The sequence below is a fragment of the Heliangelus exortis genome, chromosome 16, assembly GCF_036169615.1.
Source record: "Heliangelus exortis chromosome 16, bHelExo1.hap1, whole genome shotgun sequence".
Classification (NCBI taxonomy): Eukaryota; Metazoa; Chordata; class Aves; order Apodiformes; family Trochilidae; genus Heliangelus; species Heliangelus exortis.
The window spans coordinates 2,539,272-2,562,327 of NC_092437.1; the positions used below are offsets into that span (position 1 = coordinate 2,539,272).

A 23,056-nucleotide genomic window follows, 5' to 3' on the forward strand; every position below is an offset into this window, starting at 1 on the left:
ATGTCACCCACCACCCCCCGTCAGGAGAAACACAGCTTGACAAATCCTATTTCCAGCTCAACTTCCCCAAAAGGATCCTCTCCACACCAGCTCCCTGGGGCCTGGGCTGCCTGCAGGACTCCTCTTTTAGGAAGAGTTTTGAAGAGCATTGCCCAAACCCAGACTCAGGAGTGGAACACCTGGCAGGAGATAAAGCAGCAAGGCTCCATTTTCTGGAGTCACCTGCAGAGAAGCAAGAGGAGCTGTTTTAGGTAGAAAAAGTTGCATTGCAGAGTTTTTATCTGGTTGCCAAATCCACTGCAGGGAAATCTTTCCTGGGGCTTGGCCTCCTGGCAGGACAAACCTGAAGTACAGGCTCTGCAGCCACTCAGAGGAAGTGATCAGCACAATGGAATTAAAACAGAAATAACAAAAGATGGAGACTGCTCCACAGCTTAACTCAGACTCCTGAACTAACAGCCTGACTGTAACTATTTAATAACCTACTAAAACTATTTCACAGCCTACCTGAACTATTTAAGAGAAAGTCAACCAACCTGGCCCAGGTTTTGTGGTTTCATTTTTACAAGCTTGCTTTAAACTAAAACTTAGGCTTCTTTACATGAAAGCAAACTCATTTGGACTAAAACTCAGGAATTTGGGGTAATTCTGAAGCTGGAAATGAGAGTGGCAGAAAGCCTGTTTTCTAACATCTGTGTGGAAAACAGAAAACACTCTGAGCCTTCAAAGATATTCTGCTGCTTTTCTCATTTTTGCAAAGACAGGAGGAGGTTTTCAATGCTCTGGGGACTTCCAATTAAATTTCCAAAGCTTATTTTCAGATTAGGAAGGCAAGTCTTCCTCCCCAAGACATCACACAGCACATGGTTATTTGCAAGTGCTATTTTTTCAGCTCAGATTTTCCTGTATTTTCAGGAGGGTTCCAAAACATTCTGTCCTCCAATTTCAAGCTCTCAGTGTACAGCTCAGAACTTCACAGCTCTGATAAACCTTTAAACAGCCACATTCACATCAAAACAGCAAACTCTGACTTTGCAAGTAACAGCAAGTCAGGAGACAACAGAGGGGTGAGAATTCCCCACCACCATGACATGTCTGAAGATCCAGAGCAGAAAAATCTGTAATTAACATTCCATTTTCTTCCAGAGCTCCTCAACTCTGCTGCAATTCTTGCTCTCCAGAAGGGGTCTGGAGTCATTCATGGTTTTTATCTAGAGAGCCTGTCCCAGATTCCTCATTTGCTCATATAAACAACTGCACTTGTTCAATAATTTGATTTTTACAGCCTGGCTAAGGTGCCAGTAGAGCTGGGTTTGCAGTGAGCCCAGAACAAAATACACACAGAGAAAAGGAAAAATCAGAACAGCTTTCCAGGTCACTGCCTGTAGTTTAATTCTCAGCAGCTACAGGCAAGAGTGCAGACTGCTCCCTGCTGTAATACCTGGAAATACCAGAGTTAATGTTATGGTTTCCATACTGGGGAAAAAAACCCCAAACAAGTCAATGTCTCCATGTACCAGAAAACCTCAAAAGCAGAAATCAGAAATCCTCCCTCAATCTCATCCTGTCTTTTAAGGGGAACTCCATTTCTTTTATTTCTGTGACTTAGGTAACCTCAGGCTCATCCAAAAAGCTCTGATGTGTTGTACAGGTGCCCACCCCTAAACTGCACCCAAATCCTCCTCCAAGGTCAAACGATTTCCCAGGAAATCTCCCCAAATCCCGGTGAGTGTGAAGCCCAGGGGAGGCAGGGGGGCAGTGTGTGCACACCCTGGAGCAGATCCTGAGCAGGGCTCTGCTCCCTGAGCCTCTGTCTCCATCTGGAGATGAATCCCTCAAACTGCAGCACAGGAACTGCAGGCACAGGAAAAGAGGAGGAAAACAGGGAAAGCACCACTTGGGACACTCACTTCCCTTTTTTCCCCACACGGTGGGAGGCAGCTGAGGAGCACCCTGCATGAGTCACTGCAGGAGTCACTCTGGAGTGTCCACTCCTGGATCTGATCTCAACAAGGGCCTGGCAGTTCTGGATACACAAGAAATACTTTAAAGGATCACAGCCAGGAGCAGCATTCCCTGGGCATTCCCTGCTGCCACTGGGGGAATGCTCTAGGACAAACAGGATGATTTATTGAGCAGATTTGACCTGCTCTGCTGATGCTGCTCCACTGCCACTTGCTGTGCAGGCCCCAGGCAGCAGCACAAAGTGCACTGAACACTTTTGGTTTGTTTGCTCAAAAACCAGGAAAAAGCAGCATCAAGATATCAAGTCATGACACAGGAAAGCTCCACAGCAACATCCTCTGTTCTCTTCCCATAAAAAGCTAAAACCAAAAAAAAAAAGCTGAGCTGGAGGTGCCTGCAGGAAGCTCAGTGATGGCACAGGGAAGGGTTGGAGGAGAGAGGGAAGAATTACAGCAGCAGGACAGAAATTAATACTCAAGATGATTGCAGAGCTCCCCTTGCCAAGGCTGCACCAACCTTACCTCCACATCCTGCTTGTTGGCCAGCACCAGGATGGGAACCCCCTCCAGAGCTTCACTGGTTATCATCTTCTCTAGAAAGCACAGAAAGAAAAGCAGAGAGGGTCAGGCAGCCCTGGGAGGCAGAACTGTGCAAATGCCTCTCCCAGACATGGGAGGAAGCAAGAGGCTCCTGCTGGCATTCCAGTTCCACTTGTTACACCTCTGCACCTCTATTTTCTTCACCCAATTTCTTTCCAGCTCAAGCTCCAAACTTCATTTTGATCAACAAGCACATTACTGGGAATTCAGAAGGTGATAAATACAGAACAGGGAATAAAAACTCCAAAGTCAACAGCACAAGTACAAAAACAAGTTCAAGGCCATTCCAGGCAACAGGAGTGAGTCCTGTGTTCCAGACAAGAGAGACTTCAACAAAGCTGTGTCAGCAGCAGCCACAGAGCTGGGACAGGAATCCTAGAATCCTAGAATGGGCTGGGTTGGAAGGGACCTCAGAGCTCATCAAGTCCAACCCTTGCTCCACTCCCCCCGTGGTTCCCAGCCCATGGCACTGAGTGCCACATCCAGGCTCTTTTTAAACATCTCCAGGGATGGAGAATCCACCCCTTCCCTGGGCAGCCCATTCCAATGGCTGAGCACCCTCTCTGCAAAGAATCCTTTCCTAATATCCAACCTAAACCTCCCCTGGCAGAGCTGAAGCTCTGCCAGGGGAGGTTTAGGTTGGATATTAGGAAAAAATTCTTTAGTCTGTGCCCTCTTATCCTACTGATATCTGCCTGACCCCCCCCTGGCTCCAACCTCCTTTCAGGGAGTTGGAGAGAGTGATGAGGTCTCCCCTGAGCCTCCTCTTCTCCAGCCTCAACACCCCCAGCTCCCTCAGCCCTTCCTCACAGGAATTCTGCTGGATCCCTTCCCAGCCTCCTTGCTCTTCTCTGGACCTGCTCCAGCACCTCAATCTCCTTCCTGAGCTGAGGGGCCCAGAACTGGACACAGGACTCAAGCTCTGGCCTCCCCAGGGCTGAGCACAGGGGCAGAATCCCTTCCCTGGACCTGCTGGCCACGCTCTTCCTGACACAGCCCAGGATGCCATTGGCCTTCTTGGCCACCTGGGCACACTGCTGCCTCCTCTTCAGCTTCCTGGCAATCCAGACTCCCAGCTCCCTTTCTGCCACTCTGTGCCCAGCCTGGAGCTCCCCATGGGGTTGTTGTGTTGAACCTCATCCCCTTGGGATCAGCCCAACTCTCCAGTCTGTCCAGGTCCTGTGCCACAGAAATCCCACTGCAGGTCAAACACCACGTGCTCACCAAAAGCTCTTTTAGATTCTGAGAGCCTCTCCTCATCTGTGGAGTCAATCACATAAATCACCCCGTGGGACTCAGCATAATACTGAAAGGAAAACACAAATATTAAGAGTGCTTTTCTTAAAAAAAAAAAAAAAAAATAAAAAGTGTTGTTTTTTTTTTAATTTGGTAAAATGTTGATCCACGTGGAAGAGCAGAACTCTTCCTGCCAGCTGTGCCCACAGGATGCACCTGGAGAGAGGCAGGCAGGAGGCATGGCTGGGCTGCCTGCAGCCTCCTGGATAATGCAGGGAAAAATCTCATCTCTCCCCCCCAAAACCTTCTCTCTGCTGCCACTCCCCTCAGGGATGGCTCCCAAGTGCTGCCTCTAAACCAGAACACAAATATTGAGCATTATTTTTGCTTATCTGGCACAGATCTGCTTGAAGCTCTGGCAAAGTGTGGGTGCCAAATGAGTCTGTGGGATTCCCAAATGACCCCACTGCTCCAGCTCTGAGAGACAAAAACACCTCTAAAAGGAAAAAAAAACTCCATGTCCAACCTTGTCCCACAGAGACTGCAGCTCCTCCTGTCCTCCCAGATCCCAGAACATCAGCCGAGCTTTGCCAACATCAATGGTGCCAACTGGGGGGGGGAAAAGAGGGGGGAAAGAGGGGGGAAAGAGGGGGGAAAGAGGGGGGAAAGAGGGGGGGAAAGAGGGGGGGAAAGAGGGGGGGAAAGAGGGGGGGAAAGAGGGGGGGAAAGAGGGGGGGAAAGAGGGGGGGAAAGAGGGGGGGAAAGAGGGGGGGAAAGAGGGGGGGAAGGGGAGGAAAGGGGAGGAAAGGGGAGGAAAGGGGAGGAAAGGGGAGGAAAGGGGAGGAAAGGGGAGGAAAGGGGAGGAAAGGGGAGGAAAGGGGAGGAAAGGGGAGGAAAGGGGAGGAAAGGAAAGGGCAGAGGAAGGAGAAGAGGAAGGAGAAGAGGAAGGAGAAGAGGAAGGAGAAGAGGAAGGAGAAGAGGAAGGAGAAGAGGAAGGAGAAGAGGAAGGAGAAGAGGAAGGAGAAGAGGAAGGAGAAGAGGAAGGAGAAGAGGAAGGAAAAGAGGAAGGAAAAGAGGAAGGAAAAGAGGAAGGAGAAGAGGAAGGAGAAGAGGAAGAGAAGGAGAAACAATCCAATGAAAACCAAAGGCTTTTCTCCAAAGCACCAGCACATCCCCTACAGACCCTGGGGCAGAAGAATCTTCTAGAGGGAAATAAACTCAGACACAGGGCCTGCTGCAAGCACTCAACAAGAGCTTTGCAGGGTGATCACTGCCATCTGATGGGGTCCTCTCAGTATTTAAATAATTGCAGACCCAGAGGAACTGTAGTGGGATTTGTTTTAAGCACTGAAATGGGATATTTGGGTTTGCAAGACTTTTTTATTTCCTCCTGAGCTAAGCCACCCTGATTTATTCTCTTACAAAAAGACAAGGGGAGTTGGGAAATAAAATCTCTACTTCCAGGAACTATTTTGCCAGTTCTCAAATCTTTCACACAAGAAATTGTCTCATTGTGCAGGAAAGCTGAAAAAAATTCCAAACAGGTTTACTTACTGTTTAAGCCTACAGTGGTTGTGATTTTGGACAAACTCATCCCTTTGTAGTTCTTGTTAAATCGAGTTTTAGTTTGTTCAAGGAAAGTCTGAAAAAGCACAAGAACATTTTCTCAAATATTTTACTGGCTGGGGTCTTCCTAACCCAAACCTGCCTCAGCTTTCTGCCCCAGCACTTACTGCCTCACCTAACCTTGGAACCCTCAGCTCGTTGCCTATTTTTGCAAGAGGGAATCCGAGGTGATTATGGGATCAGCAGAGCCTCAGCTACAGCCCTCAAAGCTTCTGCTGGATTGAAGGAAAAGGGAACAGTTGATTCTGTGCTCTGATGCCACTGAAACAACCCAGGAAGCAGCAGGAGGAGGAGGAAGGACCCATCTGCTGGAGGTTTTCTCTGTGTGTGCAGTGGGGAATAAACAGCACTTACAGTTTTTCCAGCATTGTCCAAGCCAAGGATCAGGATGCAGTACTCATCCCTCTGGAAGATGTATTTGTAGAGCCCAGACAGCAGAGTGTACATCCTGCTCCTGCCACAGACACCAGGGACTCCTCAGCAAACATTGGGATCACCCAATCCAACCCTTCCCCCAGCCCAGCACCACCCCCTGGCCCTCAGCACCACATCCCCAGGGCTCTGAAACCCCTCCAGGGATGGGGACACCCCCTGGGCCAGGCCCTGACAACCCCTTCCTGGGAGAAATTGTTCCCAAGCTCCAATCTAAACCTCTCCTGGGCAACTCGAGGCCCTTTCCAGTTGTCCTGTTGCTTGTTCCTTGGGAGCAGAACCCGATCCCTGCTCCTCTCAGGGGGCTGCAAAGATCCAGAAGGTCTCCCCTCAGCCTCCTCTGCTCCAGGATCAGCAACCCCAGCTCCCTCCCTGCTCCTGGGCAGACTTTGTGCTCCAGCCCCTTCTCCCTGTGCTCCAGACCCTTCTCCCTGTGCTCCAGATCCTTCTTCTTGTGCTCCAGCCCCTTCTCCCTGTGCCCCAGCTCCTTCTCCTTGTGCTCCAGACCCTTCTCCTTGTGCTCCAGATCCTTCTCCCTGTGCCCCAGCTCCTTCTCCTTGTGCTCCAGACCCTTCCCCAGCTCCCTTGTCGTTCCCTGGACACCCCCAGCCCCTCAATGCCCCCCCTGAGGTCTGGAGCCCAAACCTGACCCCAGGACCCGAGGCCTCCCCAGTGCCCCCCTCCTGCTGCCCCCAGCAAGGCCTCTCCAGGCCCCTTTCTCCCGGTAAATCCCCCTGGGAATGCCCAACCACCGGGACAGCCCCCCTCTCCTTGCCCTGTGCCGGCCCGGCCGGACCGAACCTTCCCCCCCCCGCCGCCGCCATTTCCCCCCTCAGGGCCCGGGCCCAGATCCCGCGCTGGGCCGCACCGATCCCAGCCCAGCCCCGTCAGCCCTCACCGCGGCCTCTGCCGCTCCCCAGCCGCGGGGCTCGGAGCCCGTCACCCGCAGCCCCTCACCCGCTCCCGGAGCCGCCTCCCGTCACACCGAGCTGCCCCGCTCCCCGCCGCCACCGGCCCACGGCGCCATGGCCCGCGCGGGGCTCTGGGAGTTGTAGTTCTGGCGGCGCCGAGGGGGCAGGGGCGGAACGGGCCGCTGGACTACAACTCCCGGCATGCTCAGCGGCACCGCCCCGCCGGGGGAGGGGGAAGGGGCGGGGGCAGCGTCAGGAGGCGGAGGGAGAAGCCGGAAGTGGGCGCGGTGAGGACCGGAAGTGGCTGAGGTGTCATGGCGGCGGCTGAGAGGGGAAGGGGGAGCTGAGGGGGAGCGGGGCGGCCCGGGCAGGGGGAGGCTCAGAGAGGGGGAAACCCGGGCAGGGGGAGGCCCAGGGGTTTGCTGACCCCCCCGGGAAGGCGCTGAGAGCGCTGAGGCTGCGGGGGGAGCAGAGCTCGGGGCAGGCCCGGGCGGGGCCTTTCTCAGCGCTTCCCGCCGAGTGGGGCTGGCAGGGCCCTCCCTGGGCTGATCCTGAGGGAAGGAGCGGGACGGAGGAGTAGATGGGAGCTTCTGCCGAGCCGCTACCCCGACAGCCGGCGCTCTCCAGTCAAGTCTTGGGATATGCAGTGAGTGCCCGGGCAGGGCGCGGCTGAAGGAGCTTTCCCCGCGGGGACCATGGATGAGGAGAGTCTGGAAGCGGCCATTGAGAGCTACAACGCGCAGCTGCAGCAGGTGGAGCTGGCGCTGGGCAGGGGCCTGGACCCCTCGCAGCACTCGGACCTGATCCAGCTGCAGGGAGATCTGAAGCAGCTGATCGAGCTGACCCAGTCCAGCCTGGTGGCAGTGAAGAAGAGCAAACTTCTGGCTGCTCTAGATACAAATGCATCTTCCTCCTCCCCGGAGGGGCTCCTGGAGCAGAACACCGACCCCAACAGCTCGGCCCAGGATGAGGAGTATGCTGCTTTTCAGGAGGCCATTGCTGGGCTTGGAAGTGAGGAGAAGCCTTTGGCTGCCAACACTGAGCTGCTGTCCAAGGGAGAGGGAGAAACTGGTGACAAAAACGAGCAGAGGCACAGTGAGGAGGAGGAGGAGGAGGAGTCTGACAGAGAGGAGGAGGAGGAGGAGGAATTGAGTGGGATGAAGGTTAAAGCCCCCTACTACAGCTCCTGGGGGACCCTGGAGTACCACAATGCCATGATTGTGGGCACAGAGGAGCTGGAAGATGGCACTGCAGGGGTGAGGGTGCTGTACCTCTACCCAACCCACAAATCCCTGAAGCCCTGTCCCTTCTTCCTGGATGACAAGTGCAGATTTCAGGAGAACTGCAGGTAAAAAAGGGGAGGGGGCTTTGTGTCCTTGCTGTAGCTGGGGGCTTCCTCCTTCAGAGGGGTAACCCTGCTCTGACAGCCCTGTCCTGGGGTCCTTCCCTGCCCCAGGGGGTGGTGCCCCCTTGTTTCTGTCTCTGCTGCTGCAGAGCTGAAAGGGAAAAAAAAAACCCAGGAACTTGGCAGAGATTTTGCCTCATCCATCCAGTGCCTGGATTGAAGGATTTTAAGGAGGACACCCCTGTGCTCAGCCCTGGGGAGGCCACAGCTTGAGTCCTGTGTCCAGTTCTGGGCCCCTCAGCTCAGGAAGGAGATTGAGGTGCTGGAGCAGGTCCAGAGAAGAGCAAGGAGGCTGGGAAGGGATCCAGCAGCAGAATTCCTGTGAGGAAGGGCTGAGGGAGCTGGGGGTGTTGAGGCTGGAGAAGAGGAGGCTCAGGGGAGACCTCATCACTCTCTCCAACTCCCTGAAAGGAGGTTGGAGCCAGGGGGGGGTTGGGCTCTTTTCCCAGGCAACTCTCAGCAAGACAAGAGGGCACAAAAGGTCTCAAGTTGTGCCAGGGGAGGTTTAGGTTGGACATGAGAAAGAATTTCTTTCTGGAGAGGGGGATCAGCCATTGGAATGGGCTGCCCAGGGAAGGGGTGGATTCTCCATCCCTGGAGATATTTCAAAAGAGCCTGGATGTGGCACTCAGTGCCATGGGCTGGGAACCACGGGGGGAGTGGAGCAAGGGTTGGACTTGGTGAGCTCTGAGGTCCCTTCCAACCCAGCCCATTCTAGGATTCTAGGATTCCTGTCCCAGCTCTGTGGCTGCTGCTGACACAGCTTTGTTGAAGTCTCTCTTGTCTGGAACACAGGACTCACTCCTGTTGCCTGGAATGGCCTTGAACTTGTTTTTGTACTTGTGCTGTTGACTTTGGAGTTTTTATTCCCTGTTATGTATTTATCACCTTCTGAATTCCCAGTAAGGTGCTTGTTGATCAAAATGAAGTTTGGAGCTTGAGCTGGAAAGAAATTGGGTGAAGAAAATAGAGGTGCAGAGGTGTAACAAGTGCAGAGGTGTAACAAGCTTCAGCTCTGCCAGGGGAGGTTTAGGTTGGATATTAGGAAAGGATTCTTTGCAGAGAGGGTGCTCAGCCATTGGAATGGGCTGCCCAGGGAAGGGGTGGATTCTCCATCCCTGGAGATATTTCAAAAGAGCCTGGATGTGGCACTCAGTGCCATGGGCTGGGAACCACGGGGGGAGTGGAGCAAGGGTTGGACTTGATGAGCTCTGAGGTCCCTTCCAACCCAGCCCATTCTAGGATTCTATGATTTTAAAATCACCCCCTGAGGTGTTTGTCCCTTCCCAGCTGCCCAGGGGGGCTGTGGATGTCTCCACCTCTTGGGAGCTGCAGAACCTCCCTGGGAAAGGCCCTGGGAGTCAGTTGTGCTCTGAGCAGGAGGCAGCCCCAGCCTGGCTGTGCCTCTTCCTGCTGCTCAGCTTCTGCCCTCTCTGTGTCCCCCCAAGGAGAGCCCCATGCTCTGGGGGGGGGGGATGGGGATGGTTTTTTTGTTCCCTGGATGTTTTCAGGGTGAAAAATGACTGATTTGTGTCACTGGAGGAAGGCTCAGTGCCACCCCCAGGGCACTGCTGGGGATCCTGGGCTGCTGGTCCTGGATTCCTGGAGCTTTCCTTGGAAGTGTCTCCTCTCTGCTGGGCTCTTCCTGCCTGAGCTGAGGGACTCAGGAGATCCCCTGGGAGCTCCAGTGCCACCCCCAGGGGTACAGGTTCACCCCCCTGGCTGCTCCCTGGGGTTTCCTTGGAGGAGAGGAGGAATCTTGGTTCAGATCCAGCTCAGACCAGGATATTCCTGCTCAGGTAATTCCTCTGTGCCTCTCCTGCAGGTTCTCCCATGGCCAGGTGGTCCCTGTGGAGCAGCTCCAGCCCTTCCAGGAGCCCAACCTCAGCTCCCTGGGGATGGGCTCATCCTGCCTGGCAAAGCACAGTGATGGGATCTGGTATCCAGCCAGGATCACAGGTGAGCCCAGGGCTGCTGCTGCTGCTGAGAACCTAAAACTCAGCTGGGTTTGGGCTTGGTGACAGAAAAATGTTGAGCTCTGGGGCTGAGTTCCTGAGCTGAAGATGTTGGCACTGAGCAAAGGTTCTGAGCTGGGAATGGGAATGGGAATGGGAGGGACAAAAAGGGCAGGAGTGCAGCAGGGAGCACAGGGATTTGCATGGATAGGAGGTTGGGATTGCAGTCACCTGCTCTGGATTCAGCCTGAGCCAGGGGGGTTGGGGCAGCTGAGGGCTCAGCCCCTTCCCAACTTTCTTTGTCACTGGATCAGAGAGGGACAAACCTGAGTTCCCTGTGACTCATCCTGCTGCAGGTTTGGGAAGAAACCTTTACCCCCCCCCCCCCCAGCACCTTTGGGTGCTTCTCCCCCCAGACACAAACCCACAGCACCAAGAAACCCCAGGATTTATTTTTTTTTAAGCACGTGTTCCTTGGGCCTCCCCCTGTTGTTCCACAGGACCTGACCCCATTCCAGGGTCTGCAGAGACACCCTGGGATTTTTCTCCCTATTTTTCCTTCTGCAGACATTGACAGTGGTTACTACACTGTGAAGTTTGATTCCCTGCTGCTGAAGGAGGCTGTGCTGGAAGGGGACAGCATCATCCCCCCCTTGAGGAGTGAGGAGGGGGCTTCATCTCCTGAGTCTGATGCTGGCAGTGTGGATGACTCAGGTTATGCCAAAGGTAAGGGGTGGGGATGGTGGGAGCCACTGGGGCTGCTGGTCCTGGATTCCTGGAGCTTGCCTTGGAAATGTCTCCTCTGCTGGGCTCTTCCTGCCTGAGCTGAGGGACTCAGGAGATCCCCTGGGAGCTCCAGGACACAAGAGCAGGAGGCCCCAGTGCCTCTGAGTCCCCCCTGAGGGCACAGGGACAGCTCTGCCCTGTTTTGCCACGGGGAGGTGACACAGGGAGGGGCCCAGTGGCTTCCCTGAGGTGACACAGACACCACTGTCCCTGCTGCAGTGCCACAAGGACCCCACAGGGACAAAGCTGTGTCCTGGAGCTCTTTGTGCTGAGTCTGATGGAGGTGGTTGGATCCTAATGAGTGCCTGGGGGAGCTGGGGGCAGTGCTGCATCCCATGGGACAGGTTTTCCTGGGATGGAAGGAAAGACAGGAAGCCTGGAAGCTTCTGGAAGCTTCTGCCTTGAGCTGTGAAGTGCCTGGAATCAGGTGAGGCCTCATGGAAGTGACTTTAGGGCAGTGTTCCTAAAACTGGTGACATCCTTGGAAGGCTGGAGGAGCAGTGGAGTGATTCCAGCAGGGAGGGGGTTGTGTTGAGCTCCCTCCTGAGGGGTTTCCAGGCTGCCTGGGGGGGTTTTGTTGGAGCTGCTTTGTCTCTGGGCCTGATTCCTCCTCTCTCTGGTTCCACAGTGATGGATTCAGGAGCTGCAGAGAGCAGGGAGTGGAGCCCTGCCTGCAGCTCCTCCTTTGGGGGCTGGGAGGCTCACACTCGTGGGATTGGCTCCAAACTCCTCCTCCAGATGGGATACGAGTTTGGGAAAGGTAAGAGGAGGAGCTGGTGCTGTGAGAACCTCCCTGGGTGGATCCTAAGAGTGGCTGGAAAAGGGAAAGGGAGGGATGGAGCTGTGAGTTCTCTGGGTGGAAAGGTCCCCTGGACAGGGCTTCCCAGCTGTGTGAGGGATTCCCAGCAGGAAGGGAGAACCCAGGTGATGGGAGCACAGCCACCTGGAGGCTCTGGGATCAAGGTGTGGGGCAGAGCTGTGAGAACTGAGGGCTGGGATTGTCCAAAGGCTCCAGGAGGAAGGGAACTGAGCTCTGAAGCTCTTGATGGCTCTGGGAGAGCATCTCCTGGCTGGGGATGCAGACTGCAGGCCTGCTGGACCTGCTCCTCCCCTTTGTCCCCTTTGTCCCCTTTGTCCCCTTTGTCCCCTTTGTCCCCTTTGTCCCCTTTGTCCCTGCTTCTCCTGGAGCAGCCAAACCAGTTTGGAGGAGAAGCTGAGCACATGAGGCAGGGTCTGGTTTCTCAGGAACCAGCCTGACCCTGGCCTCAGCCTCTTGGAACACTGATTTTCTGCTGCAGGGAGCTCCTCTTGGAGCATCCCCCCCTGTGCTCTGACCCTGGGCTGGCTTTTTGTGGCTTTTTGTGGATTTTTGTGGCTTTTTATGCCTCGGGAGCCTCTTGGGGTTGCTCCGAGTTGGGAGGGAAGTGTCTGGGGAGGGGAATTCCTGGCTCGGATTGCTCCAAGTTGGGGGGAGGTGTCTGGGGAGGGGAGGTCCTGGCTCGCAGTCGTTTCTCGGTGACATTAAAACGTCCTTCCCGATTCCTCAGGCTTAGGGAAGAATTCCGAGGGCCGCGTGGAGCCGGTGCAGGCCGTGGTGCTTCCCCGAGGGAAATCCCTGGACCAGTGCGCTGAGGTGCTGCAGAGGAAGAGGATGGGAAAGCTGGAACCGGGCACCTCCAGGAAGCGGCGGGAGAAGGGAAGCGGCTCCGGACAGACCCCTGGTGGCAGCCGGAAGGCTCGACACAACGTCTTCGATTTTTTGAACGAGAAACTGCGAGGGAAAAGCAGCGGGGAGAAGGTGGGAGGGGTGGCACTGCCCGAGAGGAACAGCAAGGAGATCTACCGTGCCAGCAAGAGCAGCAGGAAGGCCCTGAGCATCCGCCTCTTCCAGACGGTGGAGAAGATTGAGCAGACCCAGAGGGACATCAGGGGCATCCAGCAGGCCCTGGAAAGGAACATTGGGAGGTAGGAGAAGGCTCTGGGGGGCTGCAGGGTGAGCTGGGAATTCCTGGTGGTCCTGGGGAAGGGGTGGGATTGAAATGAGGTGTGGGAGGAGCAAGGGAAATATCTGGGGGAGACCCAAGGGGAAGTGGAGTGGAAAGAGACTTCAGCTGGGACACTGGCAGGGTGCTGGGGTCCTTTGGGTGGGATTCAGGCCCCGAGGCAGGGTGCTGGGGTCCTTTGGGTGGGATTCAGGCCCTCAGGCAGGGTGCTGGGGTCCTTTGGGTGGGATTCTGACCCCGAGGCAGGGTGCTGGGGTCCTTTGGGTGGGATTCAGGCCCCGAGGCAGGGTGCTGGGGTCCTTTGGGTGGGATTCAGGCCCCGAGGCAGGGTGCTGGGGTCCTTTGGGTGGGATTCAGGCCCTCAGGCAGGGTGCTGGGGTCCTTTGGGTGGGATTCTGACCCCGAGGCAGGGTGCTGGGGTCCTTTGGGTGGGATTCAGGCCCTGAGGCAGGGTGCTGGGGTCCTTTGGGTGGGATTCAGGCCCCGAGGCAGGGTGCTGGGGTCCTTTGGGTGGGATTCTGACCCTCAGGCAGGGTGCTGGGGTCCTTTGGGTGGGATTCTGACCCTCAGGCAGGGTGCTGGGGTCCTTTGGGTGGGATTCAGGCCCCGAGGCAGGGTGCTGGGGTCCTTTGGGTGGGATTCAGGCCCTCAGGCAGGGTGCTGGGGTCCTGCAGTGTTTCTGTGGAGCATCAGAGCAGAACATTTTCCATCCCAGGTCATGCTGAGCATCCTGTTCCCCCTGGCTCTCAGCAGGTCACTTACACTCATCCCCCAGGAAAGGGCAAACCCTCCCAGGCTGGTGACAAACCTTGGATCTTCTCCTGCAGGGTGATGTGTCTGCAGTGCTGCTTTTTGGTTGATTTTTTTATTTTGGTTTTTTTTTTTTTGCTTTCAGGCACAGTGTTGCTGCAGCTCAGCTGCAGAAGAAGTTGGCCAATGCCCACAGGCAGCTGGGGCAGCTGCAGGCCCAGGAAGCCACTCTGCAGAGAGAGCAGAAGAAAGCAGAGACACACAAGAAGATGACTGAGTTCTGAGCTCTGAGGGAGGCCTCAGGCTGCAGGGATTGTCCTTTGAGCCTCAGAGCCAGGCTGAGCCATCCTGCTCCTCTGGCCTTTGGGGTTGAAAACTGGGCTGAAAAGCTGCAGTTTCTGAACCTCTCCAGTTTCCTGAGTGCTGCAGAGGGGGAGAGCACACACCCAACCCCCCCAAAAAGCCTCCAGGCAGCCTCAGCCTTGTGGAAGGAGCTGCTGGGAGCAATCAATCCAGTTCTCTGCTCTCCTGCTCACTTCTTCCCTCTCTCCTCTGGTGGCACCTCCACCCAGAGCCTGCAGCTGCTGGGCTGCTGACAGGGGTGGCTGTGAACCAGCTGGGGGGGTTCTGCCACCAGCTGTGGCTTGGGCTGGCAGCCAGCTGACAAATGGAAGCAGAGTCAGGGTCCTGAGCTTCTGGTGAAGCTGCTGAGCCTCCTGTGGGGTGGGAAGAGCCAGGGCAGAGCATGGCTCCTGCTGCTCCCTGCACTCGGGGTCTCACTGGGGGATTTATCCAAAAACTCTGTTCTGGGGGAGGGGCAGCAGTTCCTTGCAGCCCTGGTGTGAGGGGTAAATGGGCCAAGTGGCAGGTTGGAGGTACCAGTGGCCTCAAGCACCAGATTTGATCCCTTTGGCAGCCCAGTGTCCTCAGGCCATGGTGCAGCCCCACTGCACGGGGGGTTCTGCAGGCAGAGCACAGAGCTGTGGGCACGGGGCAGCAGAGCAGCAGCCTCAGCCCTCCCAGCTGGGAACTTGGTGGCTTTGGCCATCATCACCTGAGTTTTCCTGCCCCGGGTGGCTCACTGAACACAGCTCCTTTGATTAAGAAACCTCAGGACCCAGACCCAGGGTCTGGCTGAGCACAGGGATCAGGAGGTGTGGGAGAGCTCCAGGCTGGGCTGGGGCAGCCCCAGGGCCCTTCCCTGCAGCGTGGGCAGGCGTGGGGCAGGCAGGATGTCTGCTCCAGTAGGTTCTGTGCTGTGCTGGCAGCAGCCAGTCCTTCCCCAGAGGAGGTGGTGGTGTCACTGAAGAGTTTCTGGTGGGACTTGTACATTCTGATTGCTTTTCTCCTGAGTTGTAATTTCATGCCAGCATCTCGAGGACAGTTTTTTTTTTTTTTTCTCTTTCCTTAATTTAAGGAAACGGTTTCCTTGTATTATGAGAGTCGTTTCTTCTAATGAAAAGTTTGGGTACCACCTTTTTTTTTTCTTTTAAATCTGTTCCTCAGAAAACTCCCTGAGCAGGGAGCTGCCCTGGCTCCTAGGCTGAGGCTGCCAAACCAGAAATCCTAAAGCTGGAGGAGACACCATTCAGTGGACGTGGCACTGCTGCAGAAACACCTCAGAAAACACAGAGTGGCAGCAAAAATAAACAAGACAAACATCTTCAGGAAACCTGCTGGTGACTGTGTCCTCCTGGAGAGCACTTGGGTGCTGCTGGGGTGGTCAGGGCTGGGTCTGCAGGGTGCCCTGAGCTGCCAGGAGCCTTTCTGCAGCCATCAGTTTCTGCCCAGCTTGGCTGCTCTGCCTTTGTTGTTCTCCTGTTCTCCACCTCTGGGGTTTCATGAAGGGTTTCACAATGGTTGCTCAGTGCCCTGCCCTCACCAGTGACTCTTTGTGTCCCACCCTTCAGTGGTGACAAGGATTGATGTCCCCAGCTCGGCGCGGCTGCTGGCGGGAGCAGAGAGATCTCTGAGTTTGGTTTGTGCTCTCACACTGCTTCAGGTCACCCTCTCTTGGAGCAGAACTGGGGCTGTGAGCCCCTCTGGCTCTGCTCAGTCTCCTTTTTTTGACCTTCCCTTGGGGTTTCCGCAGCTCAGGCTCCTGTTCCAGCGGCTCCCACCCGAGACACTTCCCCTCCCCGGGGAATAAACGCGGGCTTTGTGTCCCCCTCTCTGCCCTTGCCAGGCGTCCTTCATTTGCAAGGTAATGAGGAGCTGTGGCCACCCATCCTTCCCCTGCAGCTACAGACCTGGCACCCAAACCAGCCGGGTGGGAAAGGAGGGCAGAGCCCCCCGGGGGGGTGCGGGGTGCCCGGGTGCAGCCCCGATGGGTGGGGAGAGACCCAGCCCGCAGCCACCTCTGCAAGGGCAGGAAACGAGCTGTGGGGTGCACGGTGCCTGCACCGAGCTGTTTGCCGGGCAGGAGCTGAGGAGGAGCAGGAGAGCTCGGGTCGGGGTGTTTGGAATGTCCGAGAATCCCAAAGTGGGAAAGGAGCCGGTGGGATGAAGAGGAAGGGGGATGCTGGGTGAGGAAGGGCCCCGGGGGGATCCCTGCTCCTCACACCCAGCGCTGCCTGGGGGCTGCGAAGTGAGTAAGTGGTGGCTTTTCTCATCGGGCAGAGGGGGGGTCTGGGGCTTGGAAAATATCTGAACCTGATCCCCAGGGAAGGAGCAGCTGTCGGGACAGGGCAGGCAGGATTCCTGGGGAATTCGGGGGGAAGCAGGGGCTGGGGGGCTCAGCCTGCAGTGGGCTGCCGGGAGGCTGCGAGCTTTGGGCTGTGTCCTCTGCCTGCACGGGGCTGAAAAAGGGAGAAAAAAGGGAGAAAAAAGGAAGAAAAAAAAGTCCGCAGTGCTTCAGGGTTCCCGCAGCTTGGATCTGGAGCTGGGTAAGAACTGGGTACTTTGGTGGTGGATGAATTATTGTGTTTGGAGGTGTGGGGCTGTGGTTTGGTGGGGTTTTGTTTTGTTTTGGCTTTTTATCATGAATTTCCAGTTGTCTTATGGGGAGGGGGATTTGGGATTTGGATTGTGTGTGGAGCAGCTCTGGGGGGAGTGTGGGGATTGAAACTCTGCCCTCCCTAAACCTCCACTGAGGTAAAAAAGCTGAATTTCTGGCAAGGAAAGCAGCGTGGCAGGCAGGTGATCTGCAGCAAACATCCACCCACCCTGTATTTTGGCCTCTGGCCTCCTGTACCAGCAGCACCCAGGTCCCCACTGGTGTCCTGCAGGGTCTGTGCCCAGCCAGGGCATCACCAGTGACTGCAAAAGGGCAGGAAAAACCCCACTGAGGTGCTGCCGGCCTGGGTCCTGCCCCTGGGGTCCCTTTCCTGCAGGGTTTAGGGTTGTGTCCTCTCCAAAGCCACTCCTGGGCAGGGCAGCATGGCTGGAGCTGGCATTGCCAGTGTGGGTTGTGACACTTGGGTCTGGCATTTAGAAACTGAGTTGTTCTTCCCAAAATGAAACAACCCCAGAGGGGGCTGAGCACGAAAATCTCTCCCTCCTGCTGCAGAGATGGGTGTCAGGCAGGGCTCCATGGCTTAAAATCCATCCCAGTGTCTAGCACAGGTTCAGGGGTGTTGACAGACTGTGAGAGTCTTTCACTTTTTGCGTGTGAGCAGAAAAAAAACAGATTTACTTCTCCTTCTTGGGACTTTTTTCTCAGTTCAGCTCCCCAGGGCAGCTGAGCTGTGACTGCTGCAGCCGTGTTTGCAGCCACTGCTGGAAGGAAATCAGCTCGGAATGTTTGCCCCAGTTTCTTGCAAATCTGCTTTTAGCAGTGTCAGAGCCTGACTCCTCATCTGCTCTGAGAACTGCGTGTGGTTTTATCTGGGGAGATGAATCAGAGGCCAGGCAGAAGCAGCACTGAACCTTACAGTGAATTTAAGCTTTTCCCGCAGCCCAGCTGAGGCACTTGCACCTTTTGGAGGAGGCACAAAAAAACCCAAAAAAAACCCCCCACGAAACAAACCTCTTCCACATCCTGGAGTAACAGTTTAATTGCATTTATTGTGCCTGTGCTGAGGTACCAGGGAAGGGATTTATCCCCTCCTCGGGGGCCGTGTGACAGGGACACAGAGGCTCTGGTGGCTCTCAGCTCCGAAGCCACCTCGTGAAATCCTCTGCTGAGCTTCCTGCCCTGCAGAATGTGCCCCAGGACTGGGAGATCAATGACTTTATTGGTGGGGAAAACCCAAAGGTCCCTTTGAGACTTTGCCCTGCCTGAGTGGCTTCAGCCAGGCACTGGGTTTTCCTCTCAAATCTGTAATTTTGGGTGAGCCAATGTGCTGTCCCAAGAAGTGGCTTCTCCCGGGGGTGGCTGAGCCTGACAGCAGTGCCCAGGGAGCTGGGTGCTCCTGGAGGCCAGAAACCCAGGAAAAAAACGTGCAAGAAAAAGTAGGAGAATTTCTCTATATTCACCTCAGCTTAGGAAGCCTCTCCTTTCATTCCTCAGTCTTAAAAACTCAGGGATGGAGCATCCACCTGCTGTGGGATAACCTATCCTGTGCCTCAGCCAGCTCAGAGCTCACCCTGGGATCCTCCAGCTCCCCAGCTCCCCCCCACACACCCTCATCTGCTTCATCCTGGGAGCTTCCCAGCTCTGCCCTGCTCCCTGTTCCCTGTCCTGCTGCTCCCATGAGCCAAACAAGTTCCTCCAGGACTGGCTGAAGCAACTGCCCGGCCTGCAGGTAATCTGTGTAATTAATTAATGTCTGCTCAGACAGACAAGCAGCGCTGGCTAATTAAAACATCACTGGAGAGGGAGCAGCCTTCCCTTCCCAGCTCTGATCTGAGCCAGTCTGTCCAGCCTGGTTACTCCCTAAAAACTCCCTGTCTCCCCTTCCCCGTGGAAATAATTGCTCTGCAGGGGTTAAGGCTTCAGCCAGGGAAGCTCCCGAGGGCGTGGGAAGTTCTCAGATAAAAGGGTGCTCCGGGTGGGCTGGTTCTTGGGGTGAAGCTGTGCTGAAATGCTGCCGGGTGACACGGGGTGCAGGGGACTCAGGGTCCCTGGGGGGGCACAGCCCTTCCCACTCACCCACGGGCACCCAGGACACACGTGGAGCAGGGGGGCTTCTCACCAGAGCTCCTCTGAGCTTGCCCAGCTTTTTTTCAGATAGAAAAGGGTGAGTAGAGGCATCTGGGTGTCCCGTGGGCTCTCTGTCCCCAGCCACCTCCTGTGCCAGCCCTGTCCCACCTGGGGACTCTGCCAGCGGCTCCATCTGCACCAGTTCCCTCCCTCGGAGCCGTGCTGGGAGCTGCCTCCATCTCCCTTTGGACCGGGCAGGGCCCGGGCTCTCAGCTCAGATATTTTGGGGAGGGGGAGGAGCACTGGGCTGGGGCAGAGCGGTGACACTGGGTCCTGGTGGCAGCTTTGGGCTTTGCCAGATGCTGGGAACTGAGTGGGGACAGGGACAATGTCACCCAGGGCACCCCAGGATGGGCTGGGGATCGTGGCAGTGGGGGGAAGTTGGGTCTTTTCTGCTCTTGTGGCAAAGCACAGAGCACCCACCGAATCGGGGGGTGGGGGGGAGGTGTGGGGTCCGTGGGGACAGAGGGTGACACCCACTGCAGGAGGGGGTGTCCCAGTGGGAGGAGGGAAAGACTCAACTTCACGTTTCCGGGAAGCTGTCTCCTTCCCATCCCACCCCTGTCCCACAGCCCAGGGCAGTGTCCCCATGTCCCCAGGAAGCACACTGACACTTCTGGGGTGTCTCCAGGGGGATTTCAGGGCCTACAGACATCTCCTTTTCAATGTCATGGTGACAGATCAGGTGCTTTCATCCAGCTGGGTTGGGGTTGGGTTAATTTTCCAATGGAACCAAAATGTGAAGTTTTCCCTGGGGGTGGCAGAGCACCCACTGCAGGGGGTCTGCACCAGGCTGGGCAGAGCAGTGGAGGTGACACGGTGACCCCAGGGAGGGCAGCCCAGACGACAGGGACCCCCCCCCATGCACATCCCCCTCCAGAGCATCCAGAGAGACCCCCCTGCCTGGGGGGCTGCACAGCAGGAGGGGGCCCAGCAAACCCTGGGGGATGCTGAACACGGGTGGTGAGCCCACCAGCACCCAACTGCACCCTAACTCGTGTTTTCTCTCCCCAGAGCTCGGTGTTGGAAGTGTTCCCATGGCTGCAGCCGGTGGGGAGGGGCCGGCAGGGCCCCCCCTGCTGCTGGCGGGTGCTGCCCTGGCCCTGCTCGGTGTCCTCGTCTACCTGGGAGCCCTGTGTGCTGCCTGCAGACGGTACACGCTGCCCCCCCCTCCCTGGGGATGGGGATGGAGCTGGGGACCCCTGGGTGCCTTTTGGTGGCTTCACCCAGAGCCCCCCGTGTGCCAGTGCTGAGCTGGGACCCCTGCGATCTGCTGCTCTGCTCCCCCCCCCCCCCGCCACAGCCCCGCTGCAGCCCTGCCCGGCCCTATCCTGCCCCCCTGCACCCAAAGGTGCCCGTCCCGGCTGGAGCTGGGGCTGTGGCGTGGCAGGAGCAGCCTGGGGGTGGGCAGGGGGTGGTGCTGGGGATGCCCGGCACGGCTCAGGGGGTGCGGGATGCTCCCCAGGGAGCACAGCCCCTGCTGGGGGGCTGGGTTGTGGGGCTTGGGGGTGCTGTCCCAGCGAGGGGACAGGTCGGGGTCCTGGGGACACCGTCTCCTCTCCCCGAGCTTGTGTCCCCCCCCTACCTGGGACTCATCCCATTTTTCCCCGCAGCAAGGGCAGGAAGAAGAAGGTCCCTCCGGACGGGGTGAAGCTGGTGGATGAGGTAAGGTCCTGCTGGGCTGGGGGGCAGGATCAGTCCCGGGGGAGCTCTGGGTGCCCCAGGTCCGGGTCAGGAGCCTGACGCGTGTCCCGTGTCCCCCCCGCTCCAGTCCCTGCTCCGGCAGACGCAGCTGCGCTCGCTCAGCAGATCCGACACGAAGCTGCAGGAGCTGTGCCGGGTGAAGCACAGGGATGGCAGTGAGTGACCCGCGAGTCCCCGTGTCACCCGGAGAGCCCGCACCCCCGCCAGGGTGCCAGCAGGGTGCATCCCCGGCATCCCACCCTCCGCTCTCTCCTCTCCTCTCCCGCAGCCCAGCGTCCGGCCAGCCTGGGTGCTCCCTGTCCCGCTGCCGCCCCCCCGCACAGCTCCGGCCTCAGCATCCTCCTGCACCGCGAGCTGCCCCGCATCCCCGTCCCCGACCCCCCCGCCGCCCCCCAGGCTCCGGACCGGACCTACTCCAACCTCCTCTTCGCTCCGCTGCGCAAACCGCTGCCCGACAGCGTCTACGAGTGCCTGGCGGGGGGCTTGGAGGATCCCCCGGTGACCCCCGCACCCCCCGGCACCCGGGTGTCCCCTCCGCGGGCCCGGTGCGGGGGGGTCGATTACGCCTGTGTCCACAAGGTGAAGAAGGTGGCGGCGGTGGAGCTGCAGGATGGAGCCGCCGTGGGACCTCCCGCAGCCCCCCGGGCAAAGGTATGGCTCTGGGGGTGGCAGGGGTGGGGACACAGAGGGGACATAATGCCCTGCCCTGCCTCCCCAGAACACCCGCCCTTGGAGCAGGGTGTAAATTAGGCTGATCCATGTTTTCTACTGGAATCTGGGGAGGGGGACAGGAGGGAGCCAAGCCCCCAGGGGCAGGTGATGCCCACACTGCTGCTCCCTGTGCCCTCCCCAAAAATTGGGGTCTCCAGTGGGGGCGTCTCCACTGCTGGGATCCTGTGGGGTCTGTGGGGAGCAGGGGGGGTGTCTGGGGATACCCCCAGCAGGCAGGGATTGCTCCCCAACCCGCCTTCCTTTGGCAGCTGGAGGAGATGTACTCAACGGTGTGCAAAGCCACCAAGAAGAAAACCCAGGTGCCCCCGAGGGAGGTGGGTGCTGGGTGTCCACCCACCCGCCAGGAGGAGGGTGCCCCAGCCAAGCAGTGGCCCCAAGCAGCCCAAGCCCCCCCAGACTCCTGCTATGAGTTCATCAATGACAGAACCTGGACTGCTCAGGGCCGTGGCCCAGACCCAGACTACGAGGCAGTGGACTTGAGCTGGAAGAAGGTGGCAGGACGGGAGAAGGTGGGGGGGCCACCCAGTGCCTCTGAGAACCTCTACGAAAGTGTGGGTGACATTTGGGCAGGGGGAGCCCGGAGAGCCTCGGCCAGGACGGCGGCCAACGGGCTGGAGGTTTACATCACCAACCTATAGCACCCCCCAGGAGCAGGGTCCTCACCCCAGGGGGGTTCACCCTGGCAAAGGGTGCCCCCAGGACTGGCTTTCCAGGGGGTTAAAACCCCCTCCTCCCCCCGGGATGGGTGTCTGGGTGGCTGCATCCCTGTGAGCCCTTTCTGTAGATATTTTATGTTACTTTTTTTAAAATTGTCCCTGTCCCACCCCAACCCACCCTGCAGGAGCATCAGGGTGATGCTGGGATGTCCTGGGGGCTCATCCTGACACTGGGATGGTGGGGGGAGTCCTGCAGGGTGGTCCCAGCTGGGTGCCACATGGGGGCCAGAGCTGGCACTGCCACCAAAATGGGAACCAGGTTTGGACTGGGGGTGTTTTGGGGGGTGGGGGTGGTGGTAAGGCTGTGGACCAACCCCGTGGTCCTGGACTGCAGGATCTGGCCTCTCAGCAGTGGGTTAATCCATGAGTGAGGGTCTTCATCCTCATGCCTCAGGGGGAGCAGGGCCCTGGCCACCCTCCTGGAAGCCTGGAGCAGCTTCCATCCCATCACTGAGCATCCCTGGAGCTGCAGAGCAGGGACCAGCCCTGTGCCTTGGTACAAGGGAGAGCAGGACATGGGCACTGCCTGTCCTCTGTCACCCACTCCCACCTTTTGGATGCCTGCAGGGGTGCAGCCATCTCCCAAACACCATTAAAAGGCTGAGAGAGGTTTTTTCTTTGTCAGGATGGCTGTCAGGGGGAGTGGCTTCAGGTGCAGGGTAACTGTGAGCAGATGCACCCACCTGCATGGGTGGTTTTGCACCCCCAAGGGCTTTCAAAATGAGGTGGACATCCCTGGTGCTCTGTGGCTTTCCATGGGGTCAGGGCTGGAGTGTTTGCACAGTCCTGCTGCCCTCTCACTTCTGTGTCACTCCTGTGAGTAGCTGCAGCCTCGAGAGGTCCAAAAAATCCTCAGGAGAGCTGGGCAGGGACCAGAAGTCCTCAGGGCTCAAACTGACCAGAAGTCCTCAGGGCTCAAACTTTCCTCCTCTCCTCCCCACTGGAATTTGCCATCCCTGCCCCAGGAGATGCCCTCTGTCCCTGGGTCCACGTGCCTGGGGGAAGCTCCAGTGACAGCCCCACTCTCACTCCAGCCCCTCTGGACACATCACGGCCACTCTGGGGGGGTCCAGCAAGGCCACCCGAGCCCGTGGGATGGTGGCCTGGCGAGCTGCACGGCAGGCAGGAAGCCAGGTGCCTTCCCTTGCCCCGC

The 23,056-nt window shown here is 57.4% G+C and overlaps 3 protein-coding genes across 9 annotated transcripts in view; 2 read left to right on the forward strand and 1 right to left on the reverse strand.

The window, feature by feature from the left end:
- The window catches only part of ARFRP1 (ARF related protein 1), an 11,380-nt gene extending 4,443 nt beyond the window's left edge, over window positions 1–6,937 (reverse strand). For 4 of the 7 annotated variants that reach the window (XM_071759977.1, XM_071759981.1, XM_071759983.1 and 1 more), the window contains exons 1-6: window positions 6,816–6,937; window positions 5,781–5,880; window positions 5,355–5,442; window positions 4,327–4,409; window positions 3,789–3,870; window positions 2,487–2,557 (exon numbers count right to left, since the gene is read on the reverse strand). In XM_071759977.1, coding sequence (XP_071616078.1) covers window positions 2,487–2,557; window positions 3,789–3,870; window positions 4,327–4,409; window positions 5,355–5,442; window positions 5,781–5,873 — 417 coding nt within the window. In that variant the 5' untranslated portion in view covers window positions 5,874–5,880; window positions 6,816–6,937. Of the gene's footprint in view, window positions 1–2,486; window positions 2,558–3,788; window positions 3,871–4,326; window positions 4,410–5,354; window positions 5,443–5,780; window positions 5,881–6,756 lie in introns of all 7 variants that reach the window. The other 3 variants (XM_071759979.1, XM_071759978.1, XM_071759980.1) reach the window with 3 other exon arrangements.
- Window positions 6,938–7,107: 170 nt separating this feature from the next.
- ZGPAT (zinc finger CCCH-type and G-patch domain containing) lies at window positions 7,108–15,836 on the forward strand. Its single transcript, XM_071759975.1, has 6 exons — window positions 7,108–8,117; window positions 10,000–10,133; window positions 10,697–10,855; window positions 11,544–11,675; window positions 12,463–12,880; window positions 13,814–15,836. The coding sequence occupies exons 1-6, from the start codon at window positions 7,465–7,467 to the stop codon at window positions 13,950–13,952; spliced, it is 1,635 nt and encodes a 544-aa protein (XP_071616076.1). The 5' UTR covers window positions 7,108–7,464; the 3' UTR covers window positions 13,953–15,836.
- Window positions 15,837–16,089: 253 nt separating this feature from the next.
- LIME1 (Lck interacting transmembrane adaptor 1) lies at window positions 16,090–22,515 on the forward strand. Its single transcript, XM_071759985.1, has 8 exons — window positions 16,090–16,255; window positions 18,119–18,353; window positions 19,766–19,904; window positions 20,365–20,416; window positions 20,523–20,610; window positions 20,724–21,088; window positions 21,325–21,351; window positions 21,400–22,515. Exons 3-8 carry the CDS (start codon window positions 19,789–19,791, stop codon window positions 21,823–21,825), a joined length of 1,074 nt encoding a protein of 357 aa, XP_071616086.1. The 5' UTR covers window positions 16,090–16,255; window positions 18,119–18,353; window positions 19,766–19,788; the 3' UTR covers window positions 21,826–22,515.
- The last annotated feature ends 541 nt before the right edge of the window (window positions 22,516–23,056 follow it).